This window comes from Rhinichthys klamathensis, unplaced genomic scaffold, assembly GCF_029890125.1.
Source record: "Rhinichthys klamathensis goyatoka isolate OS25496 unplaced genomic scaffold, OSU_Roscu_1.1 h1tg000004l_1, whole genome shotgun sequence".
NCBI lineage: Eukaryota > Metazoa > Chordata > Actinopteri > Cypriniformes > Leuciscidae > Rhinichthys > Rhinichthys klamathensis.
Window position 1 is genome coordinate 5,254,823 of NW_026606557.1, and position 19,887 is coordinate 5,274,709.

General features: G+C 37.8%; 3 protein-coding genes across 5 annotated transcripts; all 3 read right to left on the reverse strand.

Moving 5' to 3' along the window:
- Positions 1-81: 81 nt before the first annotated feature.
- On the reverse strand, positions 82-11,456 carry zgc:113210 (uncharacterized protein LOC541387 homolog). 2 transcript variants are annotated; one of them, XM_056252233.1, is made up of 9 exons: positions 11,032-11,456; positions 10,733-10,866; positions 10,525-10,639; positions 9,027-9,221; positions 2,393-3,411; positions 2,223-2,292; positions 1,972-2,146; positions 720-882; positions 82-576 (listed from the first exon to the last, which is right to left on the reverse strand). In XM_056252233.1, exons 1-8 carry the CDS (start codon positions 11,279-11,281, stop codon positions 720-722), a joined length of 2,121 nt encoding a protein of 706 aa, XP_056108208.1. In that variant the 5' UTR covers positions 11,282-11,456; the 3' UTR covers positions 82-576. The 2 variants fall into 2 exon arrangements, with proteins under 2 accessions (XP_056108208.1, XP_056108216.1); XM_056252241.1 differs by having other exon boundaries at positions 714-882.
- A 798-nt stretch (positions 11,457-12,254) lies between these two features.
- On the reverse strand, positions 12,255-15,519 carry LOC130086259 (histone-lysine N-methyltransferase PRDM9-like). Of its 2 annotated transcripts, none has more exons than XM_056252518.1 (4): positions 15,207-15,519; positions 13,327-13,460; positions 13,128-13,236; positions 12,255-13,033 (listed from the first exon to the last, which is right to left on the reverse strand). In XM_056252518.1, exons 1-4 carry the CDS (start codon positions 15,466-15,468, stop codon positions 12,468-12,470), a joined length of 1,071 nt encoding a protein of 356 aa, XP_056108493.1. In that variant the 5' UTR covers positions 15,469-15,519; the 3' UTR covers positions 12,255-12,467. The 2 variants fall into 2 exon arrangements, with proteins under 2 accessions (XP_056108493.1, XP_056108483.1); XM_056252508.1 differs by having other exon boundaries at positions 13,119-13,236.
- A 518-nt stretch (positions 15,520-16,037) lies between these two features.
- Positions 16,038-19,537, reverse strand: LOC130085025 (zinc finger and SCAN domain-containing protein 2). Its single transcript, XM_056250584.1, has 4 exons — positions 19,247-19,537; positions 17,369-17,462; positions 17,165-17,255; positions 16,038-16,663 (listed from the first exon to the last, which is right to left on the reverse strand). The coding sequence occupies exons 1-4, from the start codon at positions 19,468-19,470 to the stop codon at positions 16,038-16,040; spliced, it is 1,035 nt and encodes a 344-aa protein (XP_056106559.1). The 5' UTR covers positions 19,471-19,537.
- Positions 19,538-19,887: the final 350 nt, after the last annotated feature.

Below are 19,887 nucleotides of genomic sequence, written 5' to 3' on the forward strand. Positions count from 1 at the left end.
GAACACAAATGTTTTATGGTGGATGTTTCACATTACTAGGAATACAGATTTAAAATTAGGCACTGTTTTACTGGGTCCATGTGCAGAACATCTTCCATAGGTTTATTTTTTTTCTCATCATCTTCCATAGTTTTATTTACAAACCGTCTCTGTAAATTTAATTGCACTTGGTCATCCAAAGGTACACTGTTAAGACTTTTCAGTTTTTACCATCAAGTTACTGTAATTAATGACAGTAATTATTGTTATGGTTTCAATAACATATTTACAGTAAACAATACACAGTAGAGCCAATGCTGTAATCTACTATTAAATAAAGTGAGAAAAGTACTATAACATTATAGTATCACAGCAATTATATTATTCCCTAGAAAAACACATCAGTTGATACGTTTTTTTGTTGCATGAAAGACTTGAATGAACGTAATAAAATATTTATAATACAAACATTCCAGCAACATTGAAATGTAATTGTACAAGTAACGAAGTAAAAAAGAAGTTAGAGTTTAAATTATCATACAAGAAGTAACTAGTTGTGGTAGTTGTAGTCAGTGCAGGGCCAGGATGAAGACAATGCTGAAAAGGATTTAAAAAAAATGTCAGTGTTAAAAAAAAACCTCATATCTACCCTTAATCACACTTGTAATAACATCGGACAAATCTGAATTCCATAAATATATTTTTTTCTTGATCAACTTTTAAAAACTGCTCACACTTACTTAATTTGTCTTTTTCCACTCAAATTCTGAAAGCCTCTGCATAAATGTAGCCACACGGGTATTGAAGCTTTGGGGTTTCCTTTGGACAGCTGAACCTGTCCTTCGACTTGTACCTGATTTTGAGGTACATTTAGTCCCCTCCGGATTAATCCTTACAAAGAACCTGAAGAAAAGCAGATACATCAATTTCACAAGGGCTACAACTATGTCAGTAACTGAAACACTGTTTAAAGGGTTTTAAGAGGTTTGTTATTTTACAAAAGTTGCAGGATACCCAAAACAGGGACCTTGTTTATCGAAAGCCCTATTCGGACGGGACTAGTTTTCCAGAGGGGCGTTTCACAGATGTAGTTTGCGATTTTAATCCCGTCCGAATCTGCCAAGTCTGTGTTTTTCTCACACAACCTAAGTAAAAATTACCTGTTTTTCGGCAAACTCAACGGTCCTCTGGGAAATCTAATCCCGTGCGAATGTCTGTGATTTCCGCATCGATATTGTATCATACTAACGCTTCCCATTGTGTGTTTTTTGACCAACGAGAACTACCATTTGTGCACCAATCTTACTTATGCTTTCATGTAATTTCAACATGTATGGTGTCCCAAGAAAACAAATCAAATTATAAAATTAATAAATAGAGCCAAATCTCGGAAACTGCGAAGACATTTTAATATCAGTGTCGGGTAAGATACTTGTCTAGATTTCTCTGCTCACTTATGTGGGTTTATTATAAAGAGCCACTTGTATGAAATATATTTGAATAAAGTTAATAATAAATCAAAGTTATACCAATAAGTAATTCATTAAAAACATATATGTAATGCATGCAAGCACAGCAAATGACCTTTTGTAACACCCATGTCTAGAAAACACACTCCCACCTCTGTAATAAACACAGATGTAAGTGCCATCCGAATCGGTACATGAAATCACAGACGCAAAGAGAAATAATTATAAACTATGCTTGGAAAACTAGTCCCGTCCGAATAGGGCTTAATCCTATTAAATGATTATATTACCATGCACTGCAAGTCAGTTTCTCTTAGTGTTGCCAGTGTCACAGTATAATAGAGTGTCTGGTGAATGATGTATAATTTATTAACACAAAGCAATAAGCTTAGTAGTTAGCCATCATGAAACTGCATTCGCAACCCATTTTACTTCCATAATTGGAAGTATTTCTGATCTAAAAGAAACATAAGTAAAATACCAAAATAAAATAAAAACGTGTACAAATGTCCTCAAACCTCACCTCTGAATGAGCTCTAGGGTGGCACTGGCTGACTCCTGGTACTCGATATTAAAAACATAGAAGCACCCAAAGAACACCGACAATGCCGCTGCAAAGTCCAGCTGGTTGTCTATAGAATGTGTTACTCTGCCCTCAATACTGATGAACCACTTGGACGAAGTCAGCAATGTGTCACCTGAAAAATAAAGAATCCCTGTAAATATATTTATATCCAAGTACAAACTATCGAGTTTAGCGTAGCGATGTCTTACCAAGCATGATGAGCCGGGGCGTTGCCGGTAAGCTCATTTCATTTTCGATGGACATCTTGGTAGCAGTTTCCTTGAAAACAAAACAAAAACCGAGAACACCTTAACACTCAGCTTTAGTCAAACCCCCCTCAAAACTTTAGTTGAACTATTAACACTTCATAGTTACTGACATCTGCTAAGATGAACACAGAGTTGTCCTTTTCCTTAAAGTATTTCATCATTAACAGGATGGCTGATATGGCAGTCCTGTTACTGTTTCCTGCATTGGCGTCTTCGTCGATCTCACTTAGGATACTCTGGACTTCTTCATTCCACTTCAGTCTCTGACTAGTGAAGTAGTTCAATATTCTCTTGGCTTTAACGACAAGGGTTTCGCTAAAGCGGCTTCTGATGTCAATCCCAGTCAGGGTTTTGAAGTGCCTGCAGAGGCCTCTTTCGGTGAACAGGAACGGCCAATGCCCCTCTATCTCACTGATGGTAGGAGGGGGGCATGAGTTGATCATGTGGCGCTGGTAAACATAAGTCTGCTGCATTAAGTCGTCCACGTTGGGCAACTCGGAAGCCCTTGGGCCTGCAGACTGAAAAATCTCTGCCGCAACCTTCCTCTTCATTTCAAGCGAATCTGAAGTCTCTCCTTCTGGGACGGAGGTAGGCTGCCAATTAATGCATCCGTAACTGTCCACTTTACATCGGACTTTTTTCCCAGAGTAGCTGTCCTGTTGTCCAGCTCTCTTCGCCGATGGCCTTCTAGGTCGACGGATCCGGTGTTCCAAAACGTCTCTGTTCACATGTTCTACCCTAGTTTTTAGTTGTCTTTGTAGGCAACTGAAGCCATTTCCTAGTTGCTCTCCTTCCTCAGAAATGTCTCCAAATGTCAGGGGGTATGTAGTCACGATGCTTCGTGCCACTTCTCCACAGGCGGCCAAGTTAGGGTTTGGACAGTGGGCTTGCATGGCTGCCACGACAATCCGAACAAATTCCCTTCTTGGTCCTGGTCGAGCCCTCTCTCCAGTGGACGTTGCCTGAACGAGAGCTGCTGACATGCGGCCCCAAGGAACCTGGAAACTTCTGATCCAGTTGGACTTAATAGGATAGTGAGGAATGAAGGGCTGTTCAAGAAGGGACTCGTTTGATGACAATGGAGTGAGAGTCATCTCGTTTGGTGTTCCATCCACTTGTCCAATGGATTCTTGGTAAAAAAAAAAAAAAAAAAAATCATGGAAAGAGATACAGAGAAATTGAAATAGATTGAAGAGTTAACAAAGTACCTTCTTCAGAGGCCTCTCAACCATCATATTTATCAGTAAAACTTTGCTATACTGTACTGGGTCTCATTCACCCAACAGTTGTGTGGATTATTCGCATTTATACCACAGGAGAAACTAAATGAGCAAGCGTGTGCCCAAGGTTAATAATTAGCATAAAACACACCCAAACCATCTCCTCTTAAAGGCTCTCCACACAACCTTTCCTTTACAGCGAACATATAATGCTCTCTAAAGACATACTAACACCTGAGAGCACACGCATTAATACCCTTGAGCAATGCCAAGTGTGCCATCCTCAAAAACAGTTCAAACACAAACACTTCTTATACAGACCCAGATTACAGACCTATGCATATCTGTGTTTTTATGCCTTTTCTTAATCTGAATAAATTTGCGTAGTCTATAATACCATGAAATGCGAGTTATTTAGGATAATTCTATACAAGCTTTCAAGAGAATACAGATGTGGCCTTTTAAAAACATGTGAAATTGAAACAGATCCTGTCCAGATTCACTGCAATAAGAGACCATATCAACAGAGGGTAGTCACGTTAGAGGACAGAAGTGCTGTGTCCGAAATCGTATGCGGAAAACAGTACGCCAAAAGAGTAGCATGTAGTAGTATTTTAACGGTCGCGAAGAAGTACCTAATCAGCCAGTATACGATTTCGGATGCAGCGTATGTCTCAGTCAGTGTTGGGAAATATATTGTAAAATAAAAAAATATCCAATTATAGAATTTCTAATTCAAATCACAGTTTTTTCCTGGCACAAAAACAATTAGGGGTTTTGAATGAATAAACAATTTAAATAAGCATGACGGTTTAAGGTAAAATTATACCAAATACAACCAAAATACCAAATTTCCATTGACAGTATCATTCCTACATTTAGTTAGTTCTCCTCAACATTGACAAATCCGTTATTTAAACACATGGGATACCACATTTTTCACAAACGGCACTGTCAGTTAATACTTTAGTTAGAATTATTTCATTGGCTGTATTACAACCATAAATGTGGCAATAGCACAATCAGAAAATTGGGGAAAAGATGTATACATTTGCATTTGTTTTATTTTTTCATTGCTCCAACCCAAAAAAATATTTTTAATTTCCTTAATAGAAGTCATTTACTGAACTGAACATTAACAAAAGATTCAAATTCATCAGATTTGACAATGTTTTCCAAATTTGGTCATATGAATGGTAACAACCACTGATAAAACATGTTTACAGTGTTAACAGTGAATTTACAACCAAAAAAAAAAAAAAAAAGTAATAAGTATCATAACCTTTTGTTGATCACAGAGTTCGTTTTTTTGTGATAATCCAAAAGCCCATGGGAAAATCCAATTGGGTTTTTGTCAAGGGAACCAGTGTGATGCTAACTGCCGATTGGCCAACAAAGTGACGTCATACCTGCACCAATCTATTACACCAAAACTCTAGGACATAAGGCATACAGTAAGACCACAAATGTAATACTATTTATAAAATATATTTTTATTTACTTATAGCTTTGTAGGCATGACAGCGGGTTAACATATCATCAGTTTGCTAAGTATTAGCAAGTTTGCTAACCTAGTGAATTCTGCAGATATTTCTGTAGCCTACCAAGTTTGAGGTACAGAGCAAAGGCTTTAAAAAAGGGGGAAAGCGAGTCGTTTAGTACGGAGAAGTTCATTAAGCCGATCCCTTATCATCTTCCAGTCGCGGGGTGTAGGGTTGGGAAATTTCCGGCAAACTATTTCTGATATTGCTTTCCGCAGGTTGTTAGGTAGCGCATTTTTCCCCCTGGAGCCGTCATAGTTGACAGCACCTGACCAGCCCCTGTAAACTTCATGTGGTACCAGGGTTTTAAACAGAAGCACAGCAAAGCGTTCTGGCCTCGGTCTCCTGTCCTTTCCAGCTGATTCTAGGTACAGCTTTTCCTCCTTTTTCATGGAAACTGGATTTAAACACACATCAGGTAGAATCACCCCCTGATGAATAGACCGAAAAACATGATGCTCGGAGCTTGAAGTGTTTGGAGTTTCTGTCAGTTTCAAATCGAATGGAAACATCACTGAAGAACATTGGGGTGAAATGGTAGGCGGAGGTGAAACCGTTGATGTTGAAAACATGGATGTCTGATCAGATGTGGAAATCTTGGCTAGATAGCTGTGAGTTTGGTCTGTCTGTGCTGGTAAATCTGCTGAAGAAGCGTGATCAGGACTGGATTTAATTTTCTTGAACGATTGCCGACTGAAAGCGCAGGCCATTGAAGGTGAGGAGTCCGCAGACACGACACCTGAAAAAACATACAGCTTATATTGTTCTAAATACAGACAACCAAATGAATGGCCATAAAATGCACTTACATTCCCATGGCTATTACCAAGGTAGTTTAAAAAAACAAAACAATTTTTAATTAAAAAAGTATAAGTGATCCCATCAAATGAGTCTATTCTGACCACTTGTATCAGATTTCAAGGGGAGAGTATCTGACTTTGTGAGTGCGTACATCACACACTACATGTTGCTGCGTGTTGGTTGACCAATAAAATTGACATAAATCATGAAAAAATATTCAATCACACCAAAACGCACCACAAATACAGTATATATCAATGTCAATGTAGGTTTACAAATGTGACATCTCAAGCACAATTAAGCACATCCGGTGTGGCTTAATACAGATACTAAAATACACCCCAAATACAGTATCAATGTCAATTTAGGCACAAATGTGACATTTCAAGCAGAATTAAGTTAGCCTATTTGGTAAAACTTTATTTTGATGGTCCCTTTTACACATTCTGTTGACTCTAAGTAACGTTGCAACTACATGTCAACTTATTCTAACCATAAAGCTACCACTCTATTATTACTCTACTAACACTCTAATGAGCGTTAGTAGACCTGCAGCTGCAACGTCAACAGAATGAGTAAAAGGGACCATCAAAATAAAGTTATACCAAATAACTTAAAGGGTTAGTTCACCCAAAAATAAAAATTCTGTCAGTAATTACTCACCCTCATGTTGTTCCAACCCCGTAAGACTTTCGTTCATCTTCGGAACACAAATTAAGGTTGCTTTCACACCTGGATCGATTTGTTTTGTTCCGGAACAGATCCGAAACAGAATACTTTGTTCCGAATCAATTTAATAGTCACTCTGTTCACACCACACTGTTGTAAAGCGGTCCAAATCGCGCACCCTTCCAGGGCTTTCCTTACGCCATTACGTCACTACCTCATGCGTGCAGGTCGCGCATTCCATTGTGGGACATCGCCATGACAACAGTAGCCTAACACAAAATGAATCGCGGGTTGACTTGGTGCTACGAAGAGGTGAAATGCCTCATATTTGGTCGGAAGAACACATCTCCCGGATGTTGGACACTACACACAAGAACACAGAAGTGTACAAGAAGATCAGCTATAAAACGAAAGAGAGGGGTTATGAACGGTCCTTCGAGCAGTGCCACGCAAAGGCGAATAAACTCCGACAGCAGTAAATAAAGGTACGAGACCACCTTGCCAAAAGTTGATTTGTTCCGGTTCGTGGGTCGGTTGTGTTCTCACTACAAACGAACCGCTCCAGGGTTCGTATGGAATCGAGCCGAGACCACCTCTTCTAGGCGGTCTCGGCTTGGTTGTTTTGTTCCGATTCAGAGTACGATTGTTATGTTCACATATGACCAAACGGACCGGGCCAAAAGGGAAACACCCCATTGTTTCGGAACAACGTCTCCAATCGATCCAGGTGTGAAAGCACCCTAAGATATTTTTGATTAAATCTGAGAGCTGCTGATCACTCCTCCATAGGCTTCTTAAGGGATCGAAACTGGCCGGCCCAAAAGTTATGTTAAAATAGTCCGAGTGACTACAATGGCTCAATCTTAAGTTTATCAAGCGACGAGAAAACTTTTTGTGCGCAAAAAAACAAACAAAAATAACGACTTTATTCAACTATTCATTTCCTTCTCTGTGGGCCGTGATATTTCACATAGTGAAACTACGTAAACTTCTAGGTTGTACGTCACGCATCACACACATGACCAGCGTCGGCCAATAGTGAGCCTGCGTGTGACGTGCAACACAGAAGCTTTGCGCAATATCACTACGTGAAATCTCACCGCCCACAGAGAAGGAAATGAATAGTTGAATAAAGTCGTTATTTTTGTTTGTTTTTTTGCGCACAAAAAGTATTCTCGTCGCTTGATAAACTTAAGATTGAGCCACTGTAGTCACTCGGACTATTTTAACGATGTCTTTCATAACTTTTGGCCCGGTCAGTTTCGATCCCTTAAGAAGCTTATGGAGGAGTGATCCAGCTCTCAGATTTCATCAAAAATATCTAAATTTGTGTTCCGAAGATGAACAAAGGTCTTACGGGGTTGGAACAACATGAGGGTGAGTAATTACTGACAGAATTTTTATTTTTGGGTGAACTAACCCTTTAATTCTGCTTGAAATGTCACACTTGTGCCTACATTGACATTGATATACTGTATTTGGGGTGTATTTTAGTATCTGTATTAAGCCACACCGGATGTGCTTTACATTTCAAACCAGCAAAGTTTTTAAACACTTGTTTTAGCGCATTGGTTGATACGGTGGTCTTAACTTGCTACCAAGAACACATATAATATATAATGCATAACACCTGCTTCCACCTAGTATTAAATTCCCCAATTCTGTGACAAAGACATAAGAGATGCACCCCCAAGAAATACCTGCAACCCCACTTTAAACCCATTAGCTGAATTTGAAGGTAGGTTAGATGACCAAATGTAAGCTTTTCTCTAAAAAACAACAACATAAAAAACAGGATTTTGACAGTTCTTGTTGTGAAGAACCATGGGGTGGGAAAGTGTGTTTTTTTAAGGCCACATCTGTAGGTCAACAGTCCCTTTCTCAAATTAATACGGTTAAGCTGTGATGTCATGTCAGTCATCGGAAATTACCATTGAACACAGCGCCGTTTTCTTTATCCACCAGGATGAGAAGCATCCAATTTGACAACATTTTGTTTTTACTTCTGAGTGACAGGCGTAAGGGGATGATAGCGCAGAACGTGTTTTTGCTATTAAAGCGCGAGACGCAGCACAACTGTCACACGTCCATCTACCACATGTTTACATTTGTTCACACATAGCAGTGTTTAATTTACTGGTATCAAACTGATTTACTGGCAAAGTTACAACTTCTCATACTGGAAAATTGCCAGAACTGATTTACCAGTATTTTTGAAAAGATCCTGTCCACACATGATTTCTAAATGGTAATTTACCGCTATTTTACAAGTGTTGTCAGTCTCTCAATTCAGTGACCACACTGGTTAGTTCTGAGAGAGGTTGGCAGACTCTTTCATGCAAAAGTGGCAATAGTGAACGCTGTGCAAACACCCTAATCCAGGGTTCCTCAAATCCGGTCGAGGAGGGCCACTACCCTGCAGAGTTTAGCTCAAACCCTGATCAAACTAACTGTGATTGTCTAGTGATCCTGAAGACCTCGATTAGCTTGTTCAGGTGTGTTTTGTTTCTTACCTCTTTGTCTGAAAGTTTTGACTAGTTTTCGGCATTGTATTGGCTCCAGAAGGTCCTGAAGATCTGACACCTCTACTAAGGAAAGGTCCTCGGACTTCTCCACACCCACCACAAATGACAGATGATTGACCACATTATGAACTTTGTTACTGTCCAACTCTGGGAGAATTCTTTTGATTTCCTCTTGGATTGCGCCTGTAGGGGGTTAAAAAGAGCATTGCATCTGTGAGGACTAAGCTTAAACCAAAAAAGCTGCACTTGAACACACAGAGAGGACTACAGCCGACTGTCAACTAGCATGCGTGTTCTGCGCCTGCGTGTAAATGAGACAACTATTTGTCTATTTCTGCAGATCTATTCGTCATTTATAAAGGGAAACCGACGCTGCAGATGCACAAACAATAAACAAAGCAGCGCGTCCTATCGGTTTTGAATTTCAATCCTGCTGAATCTGATTCACTAAGCTGAACAGCCAATCAGAGTTCTCTCTCTCACTTAAACATCTCGAATCGGCCCAAAAAGAGCCAGTCGGGCTTTAGAAATCAGGAATGGTCAGAAAACATTGTGCTTGATACGTTTTTCGTCTTTAAACCAAACTTGTGTCTTCAGTCAACAAAGTTTAAATCCGTCTGGTTGGTGCGCTTCCCATAATGTTAACGCATTCGGTCAGTACTAGGCGGAGAGTAGACACTCTTTTGTGGCTGTTTGAACTCATTCGACCACATGAGCGTTTACACTGCAAAAGCAATCCGGTCAAATGCATTTTCGACTACTTCTGAAAGTGGTCAAAAGTGGACAAGCTCAAAAAGTATTAGACCCCGGCCCGTTTACACCTGTATTTAGCGTCGTCCACTTGTAATCAGCCAAAAAGCATCTTAATACCAGTTGTAAACAGGATTTCAGTATTATCTTTCCATATATGTAGCCACAACTTTTGCAGACTACAAAAGTAGGGTTTCATGATGGTACAGTCATTAACTATCTATTAACCCTTTACGTCAGGGGTGCCCAATCCTGCTCCTGCCGACCGACTGTCCTGCACAGTTCATCTCCAACCCTAAATCAAACACACCTGCCTTTAATTTTCAAGTGATCCTGAAGACCTTAATTGTTTCAGGTGTGTTTTATTAGGGTTGGAGATGAACTGTGCAGGAGGACAGTCGGTCGGCAGGAGCAGGGACCCCTGCTTTACATGGTAATAAATCATTTAAAACACATAGGACTGGTTTCACAAACAGGGCTTAGATTAAGCCAGGATTAGGATATTTAAGAAGCTTTTATAAACATGCCTTAGAAAAAAAAACATTACTGGTATGCATCATTAGATAAAACAATGGCACTGACATATTTTAATATAAATCAGTGCAAGTTTCTTTCAGTTTCTTTGAGGGACAGAGTTGTGTGTGTATGAGGTCAGCTGTGATGTAATAACTATTGTACATCAGAAGAGGTGATGACCAAATAAATACACAAGACTAAAAGTTCTCTCACGGCATACCTTTCACACTTTGATTATCTTCTTGGTCTTCCTCAATTCTTTCTGAAGAGCAATCTTCAAATGCCTCCTCCTTGATCATAATCATGTCAGGCTCTTCTTCCAGCAAATTTACTGGCTAAAGGGTTGAAAGTAAAAAAGGGAACTAGCTGACATTTGGTTTGATCTCCATATACTTCATCACACAGCAGCATGAGAGCATGAGACCAACCTCTCCTATGATGACTGCAGGCTCCAGGTGTGTGTCGTCCTCCTGCTCCCCAAGCTTTGACTCCTCGTGTCTCCAGAGGTTCATGCACCAATCCTTACCGAAGACATTGTCAATGGCAGGGCGATGTCCAGTGTCTGTTGAACATGTGGACATTCATTATTAGGCGGGTATAGAGACAGGGACACAACGTGGATATTTGAACCTCCAGTGTTTAGGTTATCAACACACCCTCTTGCATTTAACATCAATATATCTACAGATTTGTGCATCAGAAAAAAAGGAAACATCTTAAATATTACCTGTAAGTCCCGGAGCTTTTGTCCCTTTCATCTTTCCAGCGGTTTTCCGAGCAGATTGAAGTTCACTTTCCAGAAAATGACATTTTTTTTTCAGAGATTCATTTTCGCTTGTAAATCGCGTGATCTCTAGTCGCAGGAAAGTCGAATTTTCCTCGAAAAGTTTGCTTAATTCCACAACAGCTGTTTTCGCCAACGTTTCCATTATGGATGTTAACTGTTTTTGGTACTCAGTGGTATTCATGATGTCCATTGTTTACGGGGAACTTTAAAAAATAAATACCCGTCCTACGACCCGATAGCTCAATGAATGTTTTACTACAGATGTTGAGTTATACCTCAATCAAACAATGGCGGTATGTTACCTTTACTATTTATGAAGATAGAAACAAAGCATAGCGTTTGGCAGTAAAGGATCATGGGATGAATTACCGTAAACCACCGTGTAGAGGCGCCTGTCCTATAGTCCACAGGAATGCAGATGTCTCTTTTTACTTCAGGAGGTTTGGCAAACAAAACCCTTTTTAAAGGCATGAAATGGATAGATTTTGCAAGTGAAAAGGCTTGTCAAACTAAGGGCCATTAAATTCGGCCACACTTTAGATACATCTCACTATTAACTACGACTTTTGCCTTAATAAACTCCTACTTACAGCTTATTATTGGTTAGTAAGGTAGTTGTTAAATTTAGGTATTGGGTAGGATTAAGGATGTAGAATATGGTCATGCAGAATAAGGCATTAATATGTGCTTTATAAGTACTAATAAACAGCCAATATCCTAGTAATATGCATGCTAATAAGCAACTAAACTTAAGTGTTACCTTAAATTCTCATAAAGCTTAAAAAATCTAACATTTTTGTTATTGTTAGTGAAAAGTTTAATGTGAAATTCAAAAGTTTAATATGAAATTGATTGTGAAAGGCATTCTCTAGTTGAAACGCATGATTTGTGTGTGTATGTGATTTTGTACTTAATGCATCAATTGAAAAATACTCTTAAACAGTTGGTCATCTTATTTTCACTTGTTTGTGAAAATACTACCACATTTATTTAAAAAAAAAGACATTTTATTCAGGAGAAAAAATTGAAAATACTTCAGGTACTGCAACAATGTTATAGGTTAAGTTATCAAAGTTAGTTATCAAAAGGTTACAGCAATAAATCCATAGGTCTTGTTCTCCAAAAGTAGCAGAAAATTGGACACAAGAAAACATTTCACAATGTTCACAAACAAACAACCTTTACTATCAGCATTTTCAACCACTTTTAATACATATTTTGTTCAATAGTATCATGTTTATCCTTCTGTTCAACAAACATATAGTATAATGACCTAGGCTGCATTTCCCAAAAGCATCGTATGGTCTCTACGATCAACTTCGCTCACAAAACGCAGCCCTAGACAGTAGTTTACTCAGTAACAATTCATTTCTATTCTAACTAACACATCGGTGTGATTTAAGAGCACTTTTGTACGCGTATCTTTTCCCACATTCCAAACAGCTGAATGGCTTTTCTCCGGTGTGGCTTCGGAGGTGAACGTTCAGAGAAGATTTTTGAGAAAAACTCTTTCCACACTCCACGCACGTGAACGGCCTCTCGCCAGAATGAGTGCGCTCGTGAGTTGTGAGATATATTTTTTGAGCAAACCTTCGACCACAAACTGTACAGACATAAGGTTTTTCTCCGGAGTGTGTCCGCATGTGTTTTTTCATATGGCTTAAATATTCAAAGCTTCTCCCACAGAACACACAATTAAATTTCTTCTTTTGTGTAAAAATATGGTTGAAATTCCGGTGATTTGGAAAAAATCCAACATCAGCACTGAAATCTGACCCTGCTGTACAGTCTCCATGTGTCGAAATCGTTCCTTCAAGAGCTTGTTCTTCGGCTTGCGGCTGTTGCACGTTCGATTGGACTTGCTCATCTGAAGGTACGGTGTATGTGATAAAATCCTCAGAGCTCTGGGCAACACAGCTCTCATCACTGGTCATTGCTGGACCTGCAATTCAATAAACGACACATGAACATCTGAATATAATAAGAGTTAATAATAGCAGCTGTTCTCAAGTTCTTTCTCCACAAACCTCTCAAACTGCTCCTTTGGTCTGCCTCACGTTTACTTTTCCCAGAGCAATCGTCAATCTTCAGCGTCTCTTCTTTTATCATAATTACATCTGGTTCTTCATCCAGCAAATTTACTGGCTAAAGGGTTGGAAATAAAAGAGGGAACTAGTAAGCCGTGTTATGATTGTTTTTAAGAGAACTCCTTATTCAGCAGTACGTGAGACCAACCTCTTCTGTCATGGTTGAAGAGTCCAGGTGTGTGTCGTCCTCCTGCACACCAATATTTGACTCCTGGTGTCTCCAGAGGTTCATGCACCATTCCTTACCGAAGACATTGTCAATTGTGGGACGATGTCCAGTGTCTATTGAACGTGGGCATTTAAAAAAAGTACAATTACATTTAAAAAAGGTAGCCATTGAGAAATTTTATTTACCCAATACAGGCCAAAAGAACCTGATTATAGTCTTAAAATATAATAATATTTCAACCCAGTCACAATCATTTTGGAATAGATCAACCCAAAGAACTTTTGCACCATTTCTGGAGATCAGATCCTAAACAAATGGCCATCAACTGTAGAATGGGAGCGGTAGGGGACCATCTGAGATCTATTTTAGACAATTGGCTGTCTGAAGTTCATTAACATACAGATAGCAGCCGTTACAACAGGAGTGACTTCATTTACATTAGGGGTAGTACTGTATATTTTAACTGTTTTGAGTTTAGAAAGTTCTGAGTTAATTCCTACTCCTTTGAACCCAAGGTGTACTTTGTCGTCTTCGTCGAGATCTTCAACATCCTCGTAATTTTCTCTTATAATACTTTCTTTTACAACATGTATTGTGGCAAATCTATTCCAATTGTTTTGGGGTTGAATGTCAAGGGGGGGGAATTGACTAATAGATGCCTTATAAGCAAATATCACTTCAATCCAAATCCTCAGAAACAACTTAATGATTAAAAGAAAATAAAGTTGAGCTTCATGAAGCTAGATGCCATTTATTTTTTAAAGGGGAGAAATAAACGGCATTACAAGCCTAAACAAAAAGTGAGGGACAATTTCAGTATTTTCAACAAGAAAAAATTATTATAATAATCTACAAAAAAACACAAATTGAAGAAAGTATGTTATTTAAGAAACTTTGTTTTATTTTATCCAAATGTAATGACGATGAATAGGGATTGGCAGATATTTAGATGAAAAACAAATACAACAAAGCCTTAAAAGGATAGTGCACCCAAAAATGCAAATTATGTCATCATTTAATCACCCTCATGTCATTTATATGTGACTAAAAGCCTAAATTTAATCTGTCCTGTGTATGAAGCGATTGTGTCTCTTCAGAAAATTTGGATTAAACCCCTCAATTCATATGGATTAGTTTTACAAGCTCTTTATGAACTTCTTGAAGCGTCAAGTGGTAGTTGCGTAGCTGTTAATGGAAGGGACAGAAAGCTCTCAGATTTCATCAAAAAGATCTTCATTTGTGTTCCGAAGATAAACGAAATTCTTACGGGTCTGGGATGACATGAGGGTGAGTGAATGATGACAAAATGTTCAGGTCCCCATTGACTTCCATAGTATAAAAAAAACATACTATGGAAGTCAATGAGGACCAGAAACTGTTTGCTTACCCATATTCTTCAAAATATCTTCTTTTTTGTTAAACAGAAGAAAGAATGTTATGCAGGTTTAGAATAACTTGAGGGTGGGTAAATGACTTTCATTTTTGGGTGAACTATACCTTTAACTAAAACAAAGGCCTTATTTTCAAGTTTGTGCATTACAGAATTAACACAGAGCCAATCTATCAAACCATGTTCACTTAGCTGTAAGTTCTACTGTAAATGATACCAGTAGTTCATAGGAACCGAAACCTTTTCCAGGGAACAACCAGGACACACATTAAATGGACATGAAAGTCAGCAAACAACATTTCTCAAGGGCACAGGGATCATCTTTTGTAAAGCATGAACATTCAGCGTTCAGTTTACCAGCTCAGATATTCAATTCAGCTTCTCATCATCATGTAACTTCCCATTTCTCATTTAATTCAGACAAAATTCACAGTATCAGTCTGTTTTTATCACGAGATTTATAAATCACCTCGAAGTCCCGGATGGCTGAATGGATCTTCTGGTCCCTTCATCTTTCCAGCGGGTTTCCGAGCAGACTGAAGTTCACTCTCCAGAGAATGACATTTCTTTTTCAGAGATTCATTTTCGTTTGTACATCGTGAAATCTCTAAACGCAGCAGCAACGAATTCTCCTCGAAAAGTTTGCTTATTTCAACAACAGCGGTTCTCGCCATAATTTCCATTATCGATGTTAACTGCGTCTGAAAATCGGCGGTATTCATGATGTCCATTGTTTCCGGGAACCTTTAATGTTACAAGAAAATTCTTATTATAGCCGTTTCTTCATCTGTCGCTATGTTCTCCACTGTCTTTTTGTAGAAACACACCATAAATAGCGTATGACCGAAAAGGATTATGGGATGAATTACCGTAAACCAACGTGTAGAAAAGCTTGTTTTCAGAATAACATTGATTCATTGTATACATAATAGCACGAAACGAATAACCGATTCACGGAAACTGTGTAATTTGAAATGATGACAGAATATCAAAGTTGCTTTTCCAATTTACTTGCATTCTGAAAAAGAAAGAAAAAAAGTCAAAATATGCTCAAGGTGTTTGTTTAAAGTAAAAGAAAACAAATAAGAATAATGAATAAATAAAACAAGTTTAATTGTTTTTGAACATGTTTTGTATTTAATGCTGATGTGATAACATGAATTATAGAAAACTGTACATTGTTTTTTAATTATCAAGGCCTGTGGTCATAATAATGAAACAAATAAATAGCTCAAACCAATGCGGAGTTTAAAACCAATGTCAAACAAGACCACACTTTCCTCAAGCTCATTGTCATTCATTAACTGATGTTGTTGCAAGACTGACAAGACAGGTGTTTGTTAAGATTAAACTTCGTTGTGAACCTTTTCCCACATTTAATACAGGTGTAGGGTTTTTCTCCGGTGTGACTTCGCAGATGCATGTCAAGAGTGCATTTCTGAATAAAGCCTTTTCCACAGAGCGGGCATCGATACGGCTTCTCTCCGGTATGGGTGCGCTGATGGGTGTACAAGTGTCCTTTCTGAATGTACCTCTTTCCACAAAGTGTGCACCTGTAGGGCTTCTCACCTGTGTGGCTCCGCTGATGTATTGTAAGCTGACTAAAACACCTGAACCACTTTGAACAGTAGGTGCAAACAAACCGCTTGTCCCCTGACATAGTATTGGCACTGCATGTTCTTGTGGACTTTGATGCACTCAAACTCTGTGTGTGACTAAATGAAGTGTTTTCAGGTTCAGATGTGCGCTTCATAGACAACGGCTGGTTCACCATCATTTCTCCAGGTGAGGAGCTTTTGTTCAGTGATTCTGATTTAGACGGGACTCTCACAGATGCATTTTCTCGACTTTTTCTGTCAACACAAGGGACAATTTTGCGAACGTCCTTGGTGGGCGACAGGCTCACGGCTTCACCGCAGTGGGTTCCTGTGGTTAAGTGAAAGTCATGTAAGTGTACTGCAGATGGAAGGAATTATTCACAAGCATTTGCTATTAAAGGGTTAGTTCACCCAAAAATGAAAATTATGTCATTAATGACTCACCCTCATGTCGTTCCAAGCCCGGAAGACCTCCGGAACACAATACAATGCTGAATAAAGTCGTAGTTTTTGTTATTTTTGGACCAAAATGTATTTTCGATGCTTCAAAACATTCTAACTAACCCACTGATGTCACATGGACTACTTTGATGATGTCTTTATTTCCTTTCTGGACAAGGACAGTATACCGTACATACATTTCCAATGGAGGGACAGAAAGCTCTCGGACTAAATCGAAAATATCTTAAACTGTGTTCCGAAGATGAACGGAGGTCTTACGGGCTTGGGACGACATGAGGAAGAGCCATTAATGACATAATTTTCATTTTTGGGTGAACTAACCCTTTAATATTATCCACCATTATACAACAGTTAGTTCTGGTCTTACCCACTTCACTGTTGTCTTGACCAATCCAAACATCTACTTCATGCAGCTCCTGCTTTATCATACCTATTGGCTGGTTGACCTCACACTTCTGCTGTGGACTGTCCTTTGACATTTTGACATCACATTAAATCTTCTATTTGTATAATATATATAGAAACATTACATTTTTATCAGCTATTGTACTCCATGATGAAGAGAACTTACTTGGTCTTGCTGAATTACTGTTGGGCTGTCTCTAAAAAGAACCTTATTGCTACACCGGTTCAAATGATTCTGCATCTCTTCTTGGGCATATTCACTGAATGAATAAATAAATAAAAAAAGGGTTACACTTTATTTTAAGGTGTCCTTGTTTCAGTGTAATTCTACATTTAAGTACTGAGTAATAATAATTAACTACATGTACTTACTATAGGGTTAGGTTTAAGGTTTGGTTGAGTTACTTACATGTAATATGCATAATTTTTAGTTATTACAATAGTAACTACATTTCACTTTTTTTTTGTATTGTTTGTTGAGCCTTTGTCCAAAGACAATTTTCTACCCCTGTGGCGATAGACAATAAAGTTTTTGAATTGAACGTGTAACAAGGACACTGTAAAATAAAGTGTTACCAATAAATTTGATTAGTATGATCCATGGACATGAGATCATATATATGTTATATACACTGCTGGGTAGTAACTGATTACATGTAATCTGGATTACGTAATCAGATTCCTAAATAAGTAAGTACTTGTAATTAGATTGTTTTAAAAGTCTCATAATCAGATTACAGTTACTTTTTTATGATTACACAATGGCAATACATTGTTCATAATTTATCGATTTTCCGTAATTCATCGTTTCTATCTCAAAAAAAATTGTATAGGTTCGGAAAAAAAAAATTCGAAGGGGGAAATTGCACACACAGAGCAACCACTAGTCCGTTGGCTATAATCTGTTAATGGTCACATCTTTTTGTGTTGAACTGTTTTCTTTTGATCAATGTGATAAACGAGTTAGGGCAAAAGTAATCTAAAACGTAGTCTGATTATATTACCGGTACCTAAAATCTGTAATGTAATTACAATGACTAATTACTAATTAATTACTAATTTCATCATGTAATTTGACTACAGTTTGTAGGTAATCTACCCAACACTGGTTATATAGATAAATCGAGCTAAAGTTTTTGGACACATTACTATTTTTAGTGTTTTTGTAAGAAGTTTCTTATACTCATCAAGCCTGTATTTATTTGACCAAAAAAAAAAAACAGAATAAAAACTGTAATATTGTGAAATATTATTGCAATTTAAAATAAAGGTTTTCTATTTTAATATACTTTAAAATATAATTTATTCCTGTGACGCAAAGCTGAATTTTCAGCATCATTACTCCAGTCTTCAGTGTCACATGATCCTTCAGAAATCACTCTAATAATATATGATGATTTATTATCAATGTTGGAAACAGTTGTGCTGCTTTTAACCTGTGATACTTTTTCAGGATTCATTGATGAATAGGAAAAAAAAGAACAGCATTTATTTAAAATAGAAATCTTTTCTAACAAAATGAATCTTTAATAGCACTTTTTATCAATTGAACACCTTGCTGAATAAAAGTATTAATTATTTTTTTTTAAAGAAAGAAAAAAAGTGTATATTGTTACAAAAGATTTCTATTTCAAATAAATGCTGTTCTTTTTTCTTTTTATTTATCAAAGAATCCTGAAAGAAGTATCACAGGTTATTAAACAAATATTAAGCAGCACAACTGTTTCCAACATTGATAATAAATCATCATCATATTAGAATGATTTCTGAAGGATCATGTGACACTGAAGACTGAATGCTGAAAATCCAGATTTGCATCACAGAAATAAATTACATTTTATTTTATTCACATAATAATATTTCACAATGACTGTTTCTTTACTGTACTTTTGATCAAATAAATACAAGCTTGATGAGCATCAGAGACTTCTTTCAAAAACATAGTAATGTGTCCAAACTTTTGACCGGTATGATTGCATACATGTGCCTTATGAAGAATATGCAATTTCCCGCATCATAATTACCGAAACAAAAGCGCAAGTACCTCTTGACCGGTGTGGAGCTCTGTGTGAGTGTTTGTCCAGTGTCCTCGGTCGAGCTCAGTGTGTGTCTCAGAGAGCAGATTTCACTGCGGCTGCGGGTGAGCTCCGACAGCAACACTTCACACTCCACATCCACCAGTCTGCTGATCTCCAGCACTGCTGTTTGCACCAGTGTTTCCATGATGGAAGATAACTGTCTCTGGAAGGAGGACAAAGTGGACAACATCTTCCAATATTTCCCCAAACTCTTGAATGGAAGACACTAACTTTTTTTTCCCTCAGATATACAGAATTTGCATCTAAAATAATAATAATATTTGTTTATATACTTTAACTTAATAATAATAATTAAAATGGTTCAACAGTGTGGTTCCCTTTCCTACTATTTCTTGTGCGTGTGTAGATCAGTGTGATTGATTTATCTAAATATGGCTCACTAGCGCCGTCTACTGAAGTGGAGCGTTTCGAGTGAGAGCCACAGACTGTTATTTATTTGGAGAAATTTCACTTACATATTGTGATAATATAATAAATATGGTCACTGCATATTTTAACATCTGTACTTCATTATTTTATTATTATTATATTATTTGTTATATTACATATCCTTCAACTGCACTGTGATTGTGCTTATACAAGTCAC